Source organism: Gossypium arboreum, chromosome 4, assembly GCF_025698485.1.
Source record: "Gossypium arboreum isolate Shixiya-1 chromosome 4, ASM2569848v2, whole genome shotgun sequence".
Taxonomy (NCBI): Eukaryota; Viridiplantae; Streptophyta; class Magnoliopsida; order Malvales; family Malvaceae; genus Gossypium; species Gossypium arboreum.
Window position 1 is genome coordinate 100755821 of NC_069073.1, and position 19144 is coordinate 100774964.

At 36.6% G+C, this 19144-nt stretch overlaps 3 protein-coding genes and 2 long non-coding RNA genes across 5 annotated transcripts; 1 reads left to right on the forward strand and 4 right to left on the reverse strand.

Moving 5' to 3' along the window:
* Window positions 1-3455: 3455 nt before the first annotated feature.
* Window positions 3456-5110, reverse strand: LOC128291786 (uncharacterized). The gene is made up of 2 exons (XR_008281676.1): window positions 3728-5110; window positions 3456-3641 (listed from the first exon to the last, which is right to left on the reverse strand). It is a non-coding gene; the product is annotated as an uncharacterized LOC128291786 (long non-coding RNA).
* Window positions 5111-6722: 1612 nt separating this feature from the next.
* On the reverse strand, window positions 6723-8323 carry LOC108488476 (uncharacterized). The gene has a single exon (XM_017792751.2). The coding sequence runs from the start codon at window positions 7933-7935 to the stop codon at window positions 7006-7008; it is 930 nt and encodes a 309-aa protein (XP_017648240.1). The 5' UTR covers window positions 7936-8323; the 3' UTR covers window positions 6723-7005.
* A 1107-nt stretch (window positions 8324-9430) lies between these two features.
* Window positions 9431-12748, reverse strand: LOC108487177 (uncharacterized). The gene is made up of 4 exons (XM_017791444.2): window positions 12171-12748; window positions 11184-11599; window positions 10076-10331; window positions 9431-9983 (listed from the first exon to the last, which is right to left on the reverse strand). The coding sequence occupies exons 1-4, from the start codon at window positions 12571-12573 to the stop codon at window positions 9865-9867; spliced, it is 1194 nt and encodes a 397-aa protein (XP_017646933.1). The 5' UTR covers window positions 12574-12748; the 3' UTR covers window positions 9431-9864.
* LOC128291900 (uncharacterized) lies at window positions 10313-11702 on the forward strand. The gene is made up of 2 exons (XR_008281883.1): window positions 10313-10858; window positions 11202-11702. It is a non-coding gene; the product is annotated as an uncharacterized LOC128291900 (long non-coding RNA).
* A 703-nt stretch (window positions 12749-13451) lies between the features above and the next one.
* Window positions 13452-18774, reverse strand: LOC108489262 (probable phosphoribosylformylglycinamidine synthase, chloroplastic/mitochondrial). The gene is made up of 4 exons (XM_017793666.2): window positions 18601-18774; window positions 18354-18405; window positions 13933-18133; window positions 13452-13719 (listed from the first exon to the last, which is right to left on the reverse strand). The coding sequence occupies exons 2-3, from the start codon at window positions 18393-18395 to the stop codon at window positions 13937-13939; spliced, it is 4239 nt and encodes a 1412-aa protein (XP_017649155.1). The 5' UTR covers window positions 18396-18405; window positions 18601-18774; the 3' UTR covers window positions 13452-13719; window positions 13933-13936.
* Between the last annotated feature and the right edge of the window lie 370 nt (window positions 18775-19144).

The following is a 19144-nucleotide window of genomic DNA, read 5'->3' on the forward strand; positions in this document are numbered from 1 at the left end:
GAAAATTAGGCCGTTACATTCTACCTCGGATTTGTGGTTTCGCAACCACTGTTCCGTTTAGGCCCTATTTTGGGATGTTACACCTTTTATTTAATCGGGCACTCAAACGACAAAAATTAAAGCACGAAAATTTTACACATATAAATTCACATATAACAAACGTAGAAAAATAATTTTAAAATATTTTTGACTTAGATTCATGGTCCCGAAACTACCGTTCCGAATAGGGTCTAAATCGGGCTGTTACATACAACATTCAATTTAAGCATATAAATAAATAAGATTTAGTTACACGAACTTACCTTGTTACTTGTTCGTATACAAAAATTTACAAATCTGACACTTTTTCTTTTCCTCAATCTAACTTCGTATTTGAGTTTTCTGGATATATATAAATGAGTTTAACATCAATTTAATCCATTTCATACTCAACTGAACTCAATTCACTTCTTATGTAAAATTACTATTTTGCCCTTATACTTTTCATAAATGATAATTTTGTCCCTAGTCTCGGAAAATAAAATTCATGTAATTTAATCCTTATTCCAAGCCTAACCGATTTTTACATGTTACAATAACAGCACATGAATTTCAGAAAAATTAAAATTTTCCATGGGTTTTACCACTTTTCAATTTAGTCCCTAAATCATAATTTCATCAAAATTTTCTTTGTAAAAGTTGTTTATCTATTAACAACCTTTCATTTTCTACCATAAATTTCAAGTTTTCAACATTTACATCCATGGAAAAATTTCTATACTTTGATATCTTTACAAATTAATCCCTAAACTAGATAGATTAGACTATTCCGAACACAAAAATTAAAAATTACAAAAAACGGGACAAGATTACTTACCCAATTAAGCCAATAAAGCTTGCTTTCTCTTTCCTAGGGTTTTCATGTATTTTTGTGGAAGAAGATGATATAAAATGATGATATTAAACATTTATTTAATTTATCATCTTTTATTTATTTCATTTCTAATTTAGTCCTTTTCTTTTCTAATTTTTCATGGATGAATCATAAAAAATATCTACTAACTTTTATTAATGGTCTAATTACCATATAAGGACCTCAAATTTTTAATTCTATAGTTATTTGATACTTATAGCTACTAGAACTCAACTTTTGCATTTTATGCAATTTGGTCCTTTCCACAATTAAACATGAAATCGGTAAAATTTTCTTATCGAAATTTTCATACGTCTTTCCTATCACAATACAGAACATGAAATATTATTAAAATAAATTTTCTTTTTGACTCGGATTTGTGGTCCCAAAACCACTGTTCCGATTTCATTGAAAATGGGCTGTTACACTCTGGACAACGGTTTACTTGGGAAAAGGTTTGGTTACTAAGTAATAATATTAGGGACCATTTACACCGATATGTCACAAATTCTTCATTGAGGGATTGCTTTCCCAACTATTAGATTTTCAATGCCCCTTATTCGATTTCCGATCATTGCCTAGTTATTCACTTTTTACGATCCAACACTTTGGTATTCTGATAGATCCTCTGCCAGATTATTTTATTTTGAATCCTGATGAGTTTTTTAGCACACATGTGAAGAGAAAATTAGAAGTGTTTAGACGACATGTAGTGGGTCGATCGGTCTCTTCTCATCTTATAGCTTTAGGCGCTGCTTTGTCTACATAGAGTAAATTATTAACTAGGCAAAAGAACGAATTTCTTTGGGTTGCAACAGATTGGTTAGTGCAGTTAAATCAAGAAACACCATCAGATGTTATTTTGGTGGAGATTACTAATCTTAAAGGGCTCTTAACTTGGAGGATGATAAGGAGGAATTACTTTGGTGCTAGAGGGCTCGGTTGAACTGGTTGAAACATAGTGACCGTAATACTACTTTCTTCCATAAATATGCCTCCTATAGAAAATGTGTGAATATTGTTATTGGTTTATTTGATAAGACTGGCATTACTAACACTACGCTCGAGGTAATGTCTAGGGTGGCTAAATAGTATTTTGTGGATTTGTTCTCTTCTTTCTGTCAAGGTGACTTATATCATATGTTAGGGGGATCGACGTCTATATTACCTGCAAATGAATGAGGACTTGTTGTTTGATTTTACTCCTCAAGAGATTCGGTCAGCCATAACATGGATGTTTCTTCTGAAGGCTCCGAGAAAGGACAATTTTCCTACCTTGTTTTTTCAGAATTACCGGCATATTGTTGGACCTAACATTACGGATTATTGTCTAGGGATGCTTCGGGGAGAGTGTCCCTCTTTAAGATTAATAGTACGAACATTTTCCTCATTCCCAAAGTTGGAAAGCCATGGCACATGGCACATGTCACAGTTCGTTCGATTTGCCTTTGCAATATGATTTATAAGATTATTTCCATGGTGTTCATGAATCGTTTAAAGAAGGTACTTGATGTCTGTATTGATGAATCTCAGAGTGCTTTTGTTCTTAGACAATTTATCCCTAATAACATCCTTATTGCTTATGAAGTTCTTCATTTTTTTAAGCGAAGACGGTTTGGGAGGACAAATTTTTTTTCGCTTAAACTAGATATGAGCAAAGCTTACGATCGAGTTGAGTGGCACTTTTCGTAGGCTTTCATGCATCGAATGGGGTTTTGCTCTGACTGGGTTTCCCTAATCATGCTTTGTTTTTGTACGATGTCCTATTTCGTTGTTCTTAATGGGTCTGTGGACGATTTTTTCCTTCCTTCTAGGGGTCTTTGCCAGGGCGACCCTTAAGTCTTTATCTTTCTCTATTGTGTGGTGAAGGGCTTTCATCTTTGCTCCGTTTGGCACAATGCGACAAAGTGTTCCATGGTGTTCGTCTTGGTAGGTCTGGCCCGCGCCTTACCCACCTCCTTTTATTTTGTAGATAATTCTATGATTTTTGGTGATGCGACAATGGAGGGTGATACCACGATTAATTTATCTTGGATAAGTATGGACTATGTTCAGGACAACAGGTTAATTTTGATAAATCTTTTATTTATTTCGGTGCTAATGTAGTTCCATTGGTTTGTTCTCGTCTTGGCTCTCTACTAGGGGTGCAAGTCACCACAAATCTTGAGAAATATTTGGGTTTACCATCTATGGTTGATAGTCGAAAGTGAGAGGCTTTCTAAAACTACAAGGATCATTTTCGTTGATGCATTGATGGATGGAACTTGCGGTTCTTATCTCAAGAGGGTTGAGAGGTTTTTATTAAATCAATTTTGCAAACACTCCTTACTTTTACTATGTAATGCTTTTTTTTCCCAATTCTTTATGTCGTAACTTGGAGGCACTTATGAGTAAGTTATGGTGGCAAAAATCGGGAGGATGTACGAGACTTCCTTGGTGTTCTTGGGCCTCTTTGTGCGAATTGAAATGCAATGGGGGTATGGGATTTCATGATATGGCAAAATTTAATATTGCTTTTCTTACGCAGTGTTGGCGTATTATACCCGGGTTGTCTTATGAGTCGTGTTTTTAAAGCCAAATATTTTCATATAGTGGATTTTTTGCATACAAGTTTGGGGTTTCACCCGTCTTTTACCTGGCATAGCATCTGGAGCTCTCGGGGTTTGTTAGAGAAGGACCTTGGTCGGCGGGTGGGCAATGGACGATCCATTTCCATTTAAAATTATTGGTGGCTTCCGAGTAGTGGCAACTGCAGAATTGAGAACACCTATGTTTGTACTCAGTCAATTGGGTAAGTGATTTAACGTAACCGGGTTTGGCTCATTGGAATGTTACCTTGGTGAGGTCCCTGTATTTCGAAAATAAAGCCGACCGGATCTTAAGTATTCCTCTCACGTTTTGCCTGCAATGACATGCTTGTTTGGAAAGGGGACCCAACAGGTTTCTATACAGTCCGTAGTGGTTACAAAATGTTCATTTCTTCTGCGCATATGAACTATTCCTATACTAGTCGTAGCCCTACTATGTGTTCTAGAGTTCTTTTCACAACATTGTGGAAAGCTAGAGTCCCACCTAAAGTGCATATTACGACTTGGCGCTTCTACCATAACTATGTCCCTACTCTATCTACACTCTACAACAAACACTTTTCTACAAATCAGTATTGTTCTAAATGTCAAACCGTCCTTGAGACAACTTACCATGTTATACGGTATTGCCCTTTAACAGCTTCGATATGGGAGAACCTATAGATCACTTGGCTTGTGTCATACAACGATGCAGATTTTGTTAGTTAGCTCGGTTTCTTGTTTACAACTTATTCTGAGGACTTGATAGAGTTGATACTTACGATGATTTTGGCCGTCTGGATGTCGAGGAATCGTAGGTACCATGATGGGATTACCCACACTTCTCTGAATGTCATTTCCCTTATTCATTCGTATCTCTAAGATCTGACTGCCCTCGATGGGACTGTTGGGGCTACAGTGGGTTCACGTGCTGAGTCGTGGAACCTTGCAATTGAGCTTTTCGTAAAGGCAAACTTCAATGCTACGTACAGGGGACGCATACGGCCAGGTGTTGGGTGCCTGCACACAACTTCACCGCCATGTCTCATTCGCTTTCACTGTAGAGGCATTAGCTTTTACTTGGGTTGTGGAGTTTGCTCATGACCTCAGTTTGAAGAGAGTTGTTTTTGAGGGGATTCGTTGACAGTTATTCGAAAGCTCTACTCCAAAACAGAAGACAGGTCAAAAATTTCAGCTCTTATCAAGGAAGGTCAGCACTGTTTGCTTACCGGTTTCATCGTTCTCGCCATCAAACATTGTTACAGGGAACAAAATACCATTGCTCACCTACTTGTGTCTCTAGGTTTTCGATGGGCTCATGACCAGTTCTCGGTGGAGCGGGTTCCGTCGGAGATTGAATCTGCAGTAGCTACCGATAGGTGGTGGATCGACCCTCCCGATTAGCACTTTGCCATTGTGTGGTTCTTCGAAGCAATATCCCTGTAATCCTTTGACCTACTTCGTCCTTTGCCTCTCCATTGTCTTACATATCTCGGTCTACCTTTTGGCATTGGAGAGTTTTGGCTTCCGTGTGTTTTCTTGTTTGCTGCATTTTAGGGGTTTTTTCCCTTTTTTTTTTTTTTTTGCCTTCTAGATGCCTTTAATGGGTCTGTTGGGTTTATTTGCTTTTTTTTTCTGTTTGTGCTGGGATAGTGGCAGCGGGCCCTGCTGCTTGCTTTGTTTGTTTCCCGTTTTGCCCTTCAATAAATGGAATCCACTTTTTCAAAAAATATGACTTCAAAATATAAATTAGGTATTTTCATATTTGTTTGGTTTTTTTACATAATATCCTATTTATCAAATAAAAAGATGCAAGTCATATGACATTTTTATCCTTTTAATTAAAAATTTAAAATTAATTTATGCAAAAAATAAAACTACTCATAATTTTAAGGAGGGTGATTCACTTACACCCTTTCATCTATTTTATATAATTAATATTTTCACAATTTAACTATTACATTTATCAATATAGTTATACATGACATGCATGTAATTTTTGAACTAATTTGGTATTTCTACCATATTAATTTAAAATATGGTAAATATTAATATTTATTGAATGGTTGAGAATTTTTAATAAAATAAATAGTTAAAATTTTTAATTTATGTTAAATTTAATATACATAATCTATATATATAAATAAAATATAAAAATAAAGTATAATCGTTAAAATGTTAATCATATAAAATTTTAAAAAATTAGAAAATTACTTTAATTTTATTCTAATATATATATATATATATATATGTTAGTAATTGTCCCAATTTCTAATTGAAATAAAATAAAAATTCTCCTACCCACTTGTGAATTTGACCGTCACCAATAATAAACATGATAATGGTCCTTTTTGACTAAGCCTTCCAATCAAACTAACAGATCTTAACAGGATCGCGAAAACAAAATTCCCTTAAACTAATCCTTGGAAGGGGGATTCAAACTTTTTTATCTTTCCAGTAAAAAATCACTGAAGATTGTTTAAAACCACAATTAACTTTTTGTTTCTAGCCACAATATTCAATAGCAGGCAGGGCCATAGCTTCCTACCAAATATATATATAAAAGCTGGTCAGAGTATCCAAATAGGTATAAAACTCATCAAACAACCATAATTTATGATAAGGGGATCATGACCTTCTTATTCTAAAAATTAGGTTACATTTTGTCCACTTCATTTAAAATATGAAAAATTAGTTTCTATATATTTTTTTGACATAATACTTAAAATTACTCATGACTCCTTTAATTCTTAAATATGAGGATAATACGTTTTAGCGCATTTGAACCCATATCCTCCACTACTTACAATAATATCCATATCAATCGAGTTAAAACTCAATTTCCATTTTCAAATTGCAACAATTTGAATATTTTTTATTATAAATGGCATGTAATATCTTTTAATCAATTTAAAACCTGAAATATATATTTTGATTGAGCTTCATATGACACCACTTATGTAAGTTGAATTACGACTCCAATTTTAATAATTAGGGTCTGTTTAGTACGGTCTCTAATAAGTACTTTTAGTATAAAAATATTTTGAGATAAAAATATTCTTAAATAATTTATTTTTATAGGCTGAAATTTTTAACTTCTCCCCAAAAATATTTTTAAATAGAGATGTATTGTGTTTAACTTATTTTTATTTTACTCTATAATATTATTATAATATCTAATCTCACCACCATTATTAATCATAGATAAACGCAGCAGGGATAATTGTATGTATCAAAATATCAAAAGTAATTTGCCAACACCATTGATCTCTGTAAGTGCATTGAAAAGAAATTTTATCATTTGATTTCAAATTCCAGTATACTATTGACGAAGCCTTTCTTCTTTGAAATGTCCCCCCCAAAAAACCACCTTTTTTTATGTATTACCTAAGAGCTGTAGAGATTCTCTCTTACGGCTCTAGATGATGTCTTAATACAACACTCATGTATAGGGGGAAAAAATTTAAATTACAGCTTCTTCCTAGAAAAGAAAATAAAAGCAAAAATATTCAGAAAATTAATTGAAGAAAAATAAAGTTAGATGAATCACGTGAAACCCAATTTTCTTTTCTTCCAGAAATTCATCTCAGGATTGAGTCTTTCGGCTGTTCTCGCCGGTTCCGATTTACACCTTGTGAGGATTAGAGGCCGTACATCCCCAACGTGCTCTGTTTTCAACTCCACTTTTTCCTCTTCAATACCCTTGCAAAATCCCAGATTTTCTGAATCCATTTGGGTTCCCTGCTCCGAGTTTCTGCAAAGGGACACTTTTTTCAAACTGGGATTCTCTTCTTCTTCTTTGAATCCTCTGTTTTCTAGCTTTGTTTTCTCTGTTTCTTCTTCGTTTTTGTCTTGGTTAGCTAATGGCGATCCCCAAAACCTACAAGCTAAAGAAGAAGATCTGTACGGAGCAGATCGACAACGTGTTAAAAGCAATGCATTTTTGGGTGGCGATGAACAGGAAGAAGATGCGAAAATCTTAGCTTCCTTCTCATTTTCTTCACTCTTTTCTTCTTCTTCTTCTGGTACGGAATCTCCAGTTTTGATCCCAAATTTCGATGAATCTTCCCCATTCTGTGGTTTTCTACAACACCCCATATGGAAAAACGCCCCCAATTTCTTCCAAGAGCATCGAAAACCAGGCTTGGCCTTGACTTTCCCAGGGAGATGATGAAAAAACAGAGCGTTTCTGATCCATTTACAGCGGCTACGGCGGCGAGTCGGGAGTCCGGGTCGACTGGATTTGGAAGCGGTTTGTTTGGAGCGTCTGACACGAACCTGACCCATGCAAGTAACTTTAGGCGAAGAAGGCTCTTGGGTTTCAATGGCGGTATTCTTTTTCCTAACGAACATTGGGCTTGTACGTGACCTTCCCCTGCTTCTACTCCCGACATTGCTTCTCAAAAACCGCATCAATGGTGGCGGATACTTCTCAGCACGACCCGGACTCGACATGGGTTTCGACGATAGCTTCATTTTCCCTCCCAAACAAGAACACTTTTTTTTTCTTTTTCTACTCTTTTTATCACGAGTATTTGTAGATTTGGCTTTCGCTTTGCTTTCGTAACAAGCTTTTTTTTTCTTTTTGAGTTAGGAGATTGAAAAGATTTGTACTTTGGCTGTTTGTCTTCCTCTAAAAGCATGTGGTTTTGCGTGTAAGAGGTCTGGGGATGGCTGGCTGTCCGTCTTTGGGTCTGCTAACAAACTGAAGAAGATATAGTGGTCTCGTCTGTGGTCACCTTCCTTGTTTGTTTTTCTCTCTGCTTTTGCTTCTTTTTTTTCTTATTAAAAAATTATTTTGCACGGATGGGTGAATCCATTGTAATATAACACATAAATATATATTTTCTTTTGTTTTTTTTTTGGGGGGTTGTAGTCTTGTAGGGTTCTGTTTGGCTTAGCCTGGTCTTGCCATCGAGGTCATTCATTATTTTACTGAAGAAAAACAACCTGTAAAAAAACAAATGAAAGTAAAATAGGGAAAACGACAGATTCATCTGCAAGTGTAGTTAATATAGTGCAGTGATGACCGTTGGATCTTGATTCAGTGTAGTAACATTAACATCCTAATAAGCTATTGTTTGGAAGAAGAGGAGTTTTAACAGGATAAGGTGAGGCTGTTGTCTATTCAGTTCAGTCACAGAAAAGCATTCATGATTGGATGGTGATTGATGCAAAGCGGAAATAAAAAATAAAAATGTTAATTTAAACATAAAGGAATTTTGTTTGATTATACTCATTTATCTTTTGCCCTCCATGAACAAGTGTAGAATCAGTAGCTAACAAGGATAAAAACTGTAGATCTGTAATTTATACAGTAAACCACAGTACAGAATATAAATAATGGTTGAATCTGTTTGCTTTAGATTAGATCCATAGGTCTAACATGACAGGACAGCCTGTACTTAAAAAGTCAACCATCTACATATGAAGACATCAGATTTCTAACACTGATGTTTTGAATATCAGACATTCTGTTTTGAATGCTTGTTTTAGGTTTGCATGCTTTAAGCCTGACAGTCACCGCATTAGGTCTTTCACCCTCGTAAACTTGACCCTTTTTTTTCATTTTAATCTACAAAATATCATTGAAGAAATGTAATGGATTAGAAAAGCTGTTCACTTGTTGTGATCAAAAGTCAGGTTAAAGTGAACTGATCATTACCCTTTATAGATATCTCAAAGCTGTTGGAAATCATGGGAGGTTTTTAAGTTTGGTTTTGTTTACCCTCCAATGGCGCCTGATAATGTGAAATGGGCTCTATCTATCATCAATAAAAGTCAAAAAAAGTAGAAATTTTTCAGGTAAAGAACAAGTTATGGGGTCATCTTCCATGGCTCCACCAATATTTTATCTGGCTCTGAACAAGCAACCACCACCGCACTATAAATATCTCTTACAATTGCTTGCTTCCAAGATTACCCTTTTAGTGCATTCAAATCAACCTTTGAGAGTTTGCGGGAGGGACTGTTATTTACCAACAGGCGAATGGACATAATTGTAGTTTTCTCTTCCAACAAGATAACAAAAAAGTCAACTATGATATACAGGCTTTCCCTTAGGCACTCAAGAAAGAGCTTGACTAACAACTAGGCAAGCTATATCCAAGTCAATTAGGAACTACTTCGTGGAGAGAGTTCAGCTCCAAACACTAGGCATAACATATATATATAAAGATATCCTAATAAAGTAATCAGACACTAAGGGGAATACAATAAACAGACTACAATTTATGGGTTTCTGATGCTATAGTAATATAATATTGAAGGGTCCAGTCAAGGAGGTGCACAGGGAATTAGGCAAGCTAGATTTTGATTTTAAGAATGGTGTGGCCCACACTGTTGGTATTATTGTTCTGATGGTCTCTGACGATTGCTTATGAATTTCCTTGATATCAGTTGGACTTAAAACTCCATATGTCTTTTCATACCAACCAATGATTTCCTTGTTTCAGATCCACTTTTAATAGAGCTATCTTGATCCTTCATACATTCTTGGTCCCCTTGGGCCTCTGTATCATCATCTGAGAATCATTGCATTGGTATTAAAGATAAGACACTACAGAATTTAACATAATCTGTAGCCTAGAATTCATGAATCTGATCTAGGTCTTACCTGAGCCAGTCGACAGAGAGAAATTAGTCAGGCGTTTAACGCAATCCTTTAGTGCTTGGAGTTCAGCTTCTTTCTCTCGGAGCTTGGATTGAGCCGAATTCAATTCAGATTCTAGCTCCTCGATTTGGTTTTCCTGCTGCTCGATTAACACATGGCACAGTTTCTGATCTAGTTCAGACGGCAATACTCCCTTGCTCTGGTATGAATCAAACCTCTCTCCCACTGGCTCATGCAAACTTTTGGCTGAAACCTCAGTCTGCAAAAGTATTTTCGGGTGAGTAGCAAAATTGTTGTAATTCTAAGCAGAAGCAACAGAGTTTATAAAAAGTCAGAGCAGAAAAAATATATATATTTATGTATATGTACTCATTGCAGAGGTATTTATATGTTTCCCATCTTTCTTATGCAATTTTTCTCATTCATCAGCTACTATGTTTCTTTACTCTAACCACACAAATTGGCATATTCCGTCTTTAAGGTCTGTTCAATGTCCACAGTTATCAAATTTCCCCATGTAAAGTGATGCTATCACTGCTCATCTTCATTCCATATGTTTCAGTTCCTCTTGGTATGGCTTAATACCAGCATGCAGAAGTTCCTATTCATATTCGAAAAAATATCCAAAGTGCTCTACATTATGAAGGTTGCTGCATGCACCGTTAGTTCTGTAGCACGATTTACTTTGAAAATGTTACGTCAGTTGGTCACATGAACTATCAGCTAGTATTAGCATCAAGCGGTCAAGCTATGAACTAAGATCCACAAAGATATTCCTTTCAACAAGTAAACCTACTAGCTACTCTCTCATGCATTTTACTCCTTGATCACTCACACATACAGTAAAACAGTTAGTGGTTAAATTTGGTCAGCTATGGAATTTCATTGATAAGAATCATTTGTTAAAGTGGTCTGCAATTGCATTTAAAAGAGAATTGTTGGATCTAGAGACAAAATTATCCCTTTGAGAGTTTAATCAAAATCTAATTTTAGATAACTCTTGTCTTAAATATTTAGTAAAGGTAGAGATATGGATAAACCAGTAAAAAGGAAGCACCTTTAACCAGTAAGTAATTGAAATGAAGGATGTAAAGGTAGTCGAAAAGTTAACCTCACTCAATTTTTGCAGTTCTAACTCGAGCTCTGCCTCTAGTTGATCCATTTCCACAACCTCCAGCTCTGGTTCAGGCTCTTCGGTAAGAACACTACTGGCATATTCACCATCATCAATTACTGGGAGGCTGCAGACTTTGGTCTCATTATGGTCTCTGGTCCCAGTACCTGACTTCCCAAGCAGTAACTGTGAATTCTTGCCACTAAACTTCTTTGAGCTTGCGGCAACTTCACTTGCAGATCTGGAAACATGTAGATTGCAAGATGATTTTCTTTTACATAGTGTAGTTTTTAACTCCTGAACCACTTTTGCAGTCTCATCCATGGCTGAGTTCAATTTATCAATCTCAGCCCTCCCAGCTGACATTATGTACATGATACCAAAGCCAAGTCCCCAGTGAAATACAGAGCTATCTGAGGAGTAAAAAATACCAAGTAAATTTGAGTATTAGAAAAAAAAGTAAGTGTATCTTGACAGACACAAGGAACTATAAACAATCTTTATTACCCCTCTTCATCACTTTCTATTGTATCGATTATCAAGTCAGGAATTTCTTTACCAAAAGAACAATCTTTTAATAAAATATTCACAAAGCCCACCCCACCCCACCAGCAGCCCACTTTTCTCCAACCTTGAGAATTAAGTGATGGACTGAGAAGCGGTTGGTTCCATAACCATGTTTGCAAGTTATGTATACCGCTAGAGGTCTAGACATTGACTTGGCAACATATAAACATCTTTTACTCTTCCATGTCTGACATTCACAACAACTTAATAAGATCACAGTGCAAACTGGAGCTCTGTTTACTATCACTTAGATATTAGATGACAAAAATTTGAGAACTTAAAGACATATATAATTCAATGAATTCCATCAAAATTCAAAGCATACCCATATCTACAACTACATTTAAATTCTAACATTTGCAGGCCTGACTGAACATCAAATACAGCTTAAGAGTTGATAAATGAATAGAATCATACCTTTAGAAGGGAAAGCCCCACACTTATAAGCCTCATTTTTAGCAGTTCTCCTCTTCTTCAAGCAAACAGAAAACTTCTTTTTGTTCACCTCTACACCACTACCACCGTTTGATCTTTTCTCAGCCTTCTTCAAGACAACTTTTTTCCTTGCCTTAACCCCAGTTTTAGTTTTCACAGCAGACTCAGAACTGGAAAATCTAAAGAGCTCACCTTGCTTCGGTTTTCCATCCCAATTACTCTCACACCCAGATTCCAAAAACCGATTTTGGAGACGAGGATCTTGTTTTTCTGTATCAAAATTGGTGTTTGAGGAATCTTGAGAAATTGAGTTAGGGTTAAAGAGGTGTTTAGCAAGGAGTCCGGTGGATCCTGCAACAGCTGCGCCCAAGAGAAGTTGCCACATTTGAGATCAAAGAGCGAATAAAGGCATAATTTTTGAGAGATCAATGCCTTGAAGAGTAGAGAGAGAGAGACAGAGGGGTAGGTGGCAGTGGCAGTAGCAATTTGCTAACTTTCTTAATTTTCGGACACATGTTTCCCGCTCTGCGCCATTTTTACCAATTTTCGACCATCTACCTAAGGTTTTGGAAATGTAAAAAATATTTTGGTAAATAATGAAAGTAAATATTTAATTAATTATTACATATATTTAATGATTTTCAAATTTAATATCAGCTAAATGACACTGTAGTTAAATGTAATATAAAAATATTAATAATTAAAATATATAACATTTTAAATAAAAATAAATAAATATTAAAACTATAATTAACTTTGATTTAATGTACAATTGTTTATATTAATTTTAATTTGATATAATTATACACGTGAAACTTTAATTATAATTTAAATGTATACTTAAAACTTTAATTTTAATTTAATCATCCTCATTTAAAGAAATAAATACATTAATTTATTTTTATTCGAATAAATATAATTATTTATATATGCAACATATAAATATAAAATAATATTATATTAATAATTGTGTTAATAATTTATAATAATTGTATCAATTAACATTTAACTTACATACTCTTATATTAGTGATATTATTAATACCAATCAATTAAGACTCAATTCAAATATTGCTAGGTTACTTCTTTAAAAGAGAATATTAGTTTAGTACTTTTAAAATTCTCATAACAGCAATTCCTAAAAATATTCGTGGCACACAGTAAATCACACGCAACTTCAATGAACTAATTTTTAGATATGATAGGAAAAAATAAAATAAACCCAAGATAACAGGTGTAAACACACGATTGAGGCATACATGGATTATATTCACTATGGAGCTCTCAAAGATACTGTGATTTATTAGTAGATGAAAGTACCAAAAAATATTATGAGCTGACACCGAACAAGATTGTAAAAGGAAAGCAAAAAAAAAGTAAACTCTCCTGTCAGTTGCATGATGAAGAAATAGAATTAAGAAACAGTTCCTGAGGTTTGCACAAAGCAAATACTCATAACAATTAAACTCAGATGAAGCATCCATCATCAATCACACTTCAACTCCTCTCATTTGTCCTTTGAATCTCATAACCTGTGATTAAAAAAAATTTAATAAAGTGAGCTCAATGCAAATGTTATTTCCAAATAAACTAGCGGTTGCGGTTAAATTTTGTCATATTTGCTATTACTTCTTTAGATTATGTTGCAGGATTTTGTCGAAGACAAGCACATACACTGCGCTTTCAATAACTTTCAAATATGAAATGCCAAGATCAAACATCATAAGTTGAGTAGAAAAACTGACCATATCATGAGCACCACTCTCTGGCATTTTGGAACATTCTTAACCATGGACTAGGGCCTTTCTTGTCCACATTCCAGTCCTTTGGATACCAAGGGAACTGCCACATCAGGAAACACCGCTCTGGATGAGGCATCATGGCAAGATGTCGACCATCAGGAGAACAAATTGCAGCCACTCCTAATGGAGAACCATTCAAGTTGAAGGGGTATGCCTCTGTTGGGTTCCCATCATCGTCGCAATATCTTAATGGAGCCAAATCTGAATGTAATACACTATCCAGAACACCATCATCAGGAAAATATGCTCTTCCCTCACCATGGGCAGCCCATACACCTAATGTACTGCCTTCCATTCCTTTAAACATCATGGCAGGAGAGTCCTTTATAGTCACACTTGTGAACCGGCATTCAAATCGGCCAGACTCATTGTGCACAAACCTGGGCTGTGATGGGTCCCCACCAGCACCAAAAACACCCCCCACTTGTGGCCCTGGAACCCACCCTAACAGAGCCATTAACTGACATCCATTGCAAACGCCAAGACTGAAAGTATCAGGGCGCTTGTAGAATTCCTGAAACTGATTGAGAAGAGGCTGATTGAAGCGTATGGACGCAGCCCAACCTTTTGCAGAATCAATCACATCGGCATAACTAAAACCTCCAACAAATGCAACTCCACGGAATTCATTCAAAGAAATAACTCTGTTAAGAAGGTCCGACATTGCAACATCCCAAGGCTCAAAACCAGCAGCATAAAATGCTGCTGACATTTCTCTGTCTCCATTGCTCCCTTCCTCACGAACGATGGCTACTTTCGGTTTTAAAGTTGTAGTAAAAAATTTCTCATCCGTAACTGAAGGAGTGAAAGACAAGGGCCAAGAAGGCTCATGCCGGAACTTCAAACCTTCTTTCTCCAGTTCCACACAAGATGCCAATCTCTGCAACTTTTCGAGCTGGAAACTTGTATCCTCCCACATATCTCTCAGCAGAGAAGTTTTCTCATTTAAATGAGCAATTCCATCAACCTTGAGCTCTATCACAGGTGAGGTGGTTACTCGTCCTATTATCTCAGCAGAAACATCCACACTGCTAAGCTTCTCCATCACACTACCCAAGTTATTCTTGCTTACCTCAAGAATGACACCAAGCTCTTCAGCAAAAAGTGATTGGAAAACACTATTTCCTAGAGAAGCCAAGTCCAATGCAATGCCACAATTTCCAGCAAATGCCATCTCCAACGCGCAAACTAGTAATCCACCATCACTGATATCATGACCTGCAGAGATCAGACCATCTCCAAGAAGATCCTGCACCCCCTCAAAAACTCTCTTAAGGTAGGAAACATCATCAATATCAGGGCAGTCATTCCCAATCTGATCAAAAACCTGAGCCAAAGCAGATCCACCCAGACGCCGCTTTCCCTTTGCCAAATCAATATGAAGCAAAATACCATCATCACCTTGCTTCAAATCTGGGGTTACCGTTTTTGTTATGTCAGGACAAGTGACATAAGCACTAATTACAAGATTTCCAGGAGCCTTAACAACCTCCCCACCTGCATGGGCAGCCATTGACAGACTGTCCTTCCCACCATCAATAGCGATACCGAGTTCAATCATTGCTTCTGAAAGAGCAATAGCAGCGTCATACATGGCTGCTCCTTCACCCTCAAGCTTGGCAGCATACATCCAATTTCCACTTGCTTTGACATCAGACAAAGAAGTAACCTTTGCCCAAACAAGATTTGTGAGAGCTTCTCCAACAGCAAGTCTAGCCATTGCTTTTGGATCAAGCAGCCCCTTGATAGGCTGCTCTCCAATGGCACAGGCACCCCCAGTTAAGTCAACATAACTTTGAGCAATGACTGCAACATCGGCTAGAGGTAACTGCAAGGGACCAACCGTTTGCTGCTGTGCTACAAGACCTGTTACACATCTATCAACTTTTGTTGTCAAAAACCGTTTGGAACATACAGATGGAAGTCTTAATACTCTCTTCAATGAGTCCATGACTGTGATTGCAGGAGCAACATCAAGCGGTTCTCGTGCATAAGACACTCGCTTGAATTCAAAGGATTTTTGAGGCATGTCACCAAGCACTTTCTCAAGCTCAAGATCAACAGCTGGAGGAGGGGGAGGGAGTCCACTTGCACGACTTTTTTCAACAGCTACGCTATCAACTAGAACAACACGTCCCTCACCATTAATAGTCCCAATAACAGCCATTGAAAGTCTTTCCCTTGCACATATTGATTCCAACAGCTTGCGGCTTTCAGGTTTTACCAAGATTGCGTCTTGTTCTTGATACTCTGCACCCCATATCTCCAAAACAGACATAGTGTGATCTCCAACAACAATGGCTCTAATATCAATCTCAGCACCCTTTGGGTATATGATTTCCTTGACAACATTGCAATTCCCACCAGCTCCCTGATCATGAATGCTAATAATCGGGTTATCCTCCCCCATCTCAATGCAGGCACGAACTACACGGTATAGTTTTTGTGCCATTTCTGCATCTCCACGCTGTACAGCATTAAAATCAAGTTCTGCATCGTTCTGGCCACTAACCATACTAGACGCAGCTCCACCACCCATTCCAATACGATATGCAGGGCCACCAATCTTTACAACTAACATTCCAATTTCTGGGTCCCCTTTCGATATATGAGTGTGATCAATCTGTCCAATGCCTCCACTAAACATGATGGGCTTCAACCATTCACGACGTTCACCACTAGGGAGTCTCATTCCAAATGTTCTAGTAAAACCCTGGATTAATGGCTCACCAAATTTGTTACCATAGTCAGATGCACCATTGCTAGCCTCGATGAGAATTTCCAAAGGAGAAGCCAAATTTGATGGATAAGTGAAAGATGAGTCTTCCCATGGGGCATATGATCCCTCTATATTAAGATTCCCAGTTGTGTAACCAGCTGTGGATGCAACAACAAATGATCCTCTTCCAGTGGCATGTGTATCCCTAATGCGGCCACCTGCACCTGTCTCTGCACCAGGGTAGGGTGCCACTGCACATGGGAAGTTATGTGTTTCAGCTGTAAACAAGACATCAATTTCACGAGTTGTTTCATTTAGTAGGCAGGCAGTTCCAGGCTTAACTGGTAGTAATCGGTATGCAAGAAACCCTTTTATTGCACTCGAATTATCCTTAAAACCAATGACAGAATTATTTGGGTTTGCTTTCAAAGTGCTCTTGACAATTTGCATGAGGGTCCTATCCATGGGCTGTCCATCAATAACAATCTTCCCTGTGAAAAACCAATGCCTGCTATGCTCACTGTTAGATTGGGCGATATCAAATAACTCTACATTTGTCGGATTCCGCTTTATGTCCTCCACAAACAGCCTGGTATAGTACTGCAAATCTTGTTCATCAAATGCTAAACCCATTTCGTGATTTATTTCCTCCAACGCTTTCCTTCCCCTCTCAATGATAGGCACAAAACAAACCTCCTCCAGAGCCACACTAGTTTCAAATGAAGCGAGCCTCTGCCAATAAACACACTCCGTCATCCGATCATGAACCATCGCAGCAAACTCATTAATTTGATTTTCCTGCAATGCTCCCTTACTATACAACAAGTATCTTCTGGACCTCTCCATTCGAGTCACCTCAGTCAAGCCACATGATTGACAAATTGAAACAGCATTCGAGGACCATGCTGTTGTAAAAGACAACCTTGGCCCAACTTCAACTATCACTGTATTCAACCCTTCTTGCCTCTTCTTCACAAGAAAACTCTCAGTTGCCAAATTTTCAGGTTCGTATGTTTCCCCAAGAATCCATTTAAGTGTTGAGAACTTCTCAGATGAAATCTTTGAAGCAAGGCCTATATTAAAACACTGCTCGGTTTTCAACCCAACAATCTGATTGGAAACTTTGGTTTGTACCGATTTGAGAAGCTCGTCGTTTGCACTTTCTTGTATCAAAGGGATGCGGTAAAAATGGACGACCTCTTGAGCAGGCTTTTCAATCAATCCAGGTTGCTCATCAACCGAACTAGTAGGGACATTTCCAGAAGCCATTGCTTTAGGCTTTGACCGAGAAGTGCACCTCGAAGAAGCACCTTTTGTGTTAGACAGGTATCCCATCCGGCTTGGATTACATAGCTTGCCCCATAATAGATTCCTTGGCTTAATCGAAGAATTTCTCTGCAAAAACAGAGTTTGCCTTGTTGTACCCTGAAATAAGGCAAAGTGCACCAAAAAACGAAGAAGAAAGTTATGAACCTGAATCAGTTTGCAAGAGCTCAATGCAGTTTTTATTTGTTAAATAAGAAAAATTAAAGGAAAACAACAGTCCTATTTCTTAGCTAAAACAAGGAAAACCCGTACGTGGAAAATTTCTTTAACACACTTTCTCGGAGACCAAACAGAGTGTAGACCATAAAGGAAAACTTACTTGCAGGAACTCTGCCGCAGTTATCTCTCTTACCCCAGCCATTTTCAAGTAGCTGCAAGAATACAAACCCAGAGGACAAAATAAGTTGTATTCAGATAATAAAGTTTAGGGTTTAGGCCTTAAACCCTATTCAGATAATAAAGTAAAGAAATGGAACCAAAATCACAGCAGAAAGAGATGAAAGGAAGAACAGTTTGTATAAAAGTGAAATAAGAGGCAGTAAGTAGTGGGAACGTAGGGAACTAACCAGATTTTTAAGTCTTCAGTTTGGAGTGATGACCAAAAACCCTACTCTCTTTATTCTTTTTCTTTTTTTTTTTCATTTTTTTTTTCTAATATTCGTTTGTATTTTTTTGCGCCGAATCCTTTGATTGTGGGGACTAAATAGTCCCCCACGAATCCACTAGTCTAATTTTATACCTATTATCGGCACTCAGTTACAAAATTATAAATATTTTTTATTATAATTAATATTGTTTTTAAAGAATAAACAATATTATTATTGTAATTATCGGATTTTAACTTTTGTCAGAAAGTAGAATTTTGGAATTCGATTTCATAAATCGAGATTGTGAGATTATAAGTAGAAGAATTAATATGAAATATATCAAATAATGGTTAAAAATTAAATCGAAAAATTATTAATTAAAATTTATGAATTAAATTGTAAAATTCAATTGTTATTAAATTTTAAATTTAAAAATATAGAGAACTTAATTAATACTAAACCTAAAGACATTGGAATAAATTGATGATTATTAAAAATATTAAAAGATGAAAATATATCACAA

What these genes read in the sequence shown, in the direction of transcription:
- LOC108488476 (XM_017792751.2), bottom strand. Translation starts at nt 7,935, where the DNA reads ATGAAGCTATCGTCGAAACCCATGTCGAGTCCGGGTCGTGCTGAGAAG.
- LOC108489262 (XM_017793666.2), bottom strand. Translation starts at nt 18,395, where the DNA reads ATGGCTGGGGTAAGAGAGATAACTGCGGCAGAGTTCCTGCAA. An exon ending in CTGCGGCAGAGTTCCTGCAA is followed by an intron (nt 18,134 to 18,353) that starts GTAAGTTTTCCT and finishes GCCTTATTTCAG; the next exon opens with GGTACAACAAGGCAAACTCT.
- LOC108487177 (XM_017791444.2), bottom strand. Translation starts at nt 12,573, where the DNA reads ATGTGGCAACTTCTCTTGGGCGCAGCTGTTGCAGGATCCACCGGACTC. An exon ending in TGGGGCTTTCCCTTCTAAAG is followed by an intron (nt 11,600 to 12,170) that starts GTATGATTCTAT and finishes TTTACTCCTCAG; the next exon opens with ATAGCTCTGTATTTCACTGG. An exon ending in AACTGCAAAAATTGAGTGAG is followed by an intron (nt 10,332 to 11,183) that starts GTTAACTTTTCG and finishes ATACTTTTGCAG; the next exon opens with ACTGAGGTTTCAGCCAAAAG.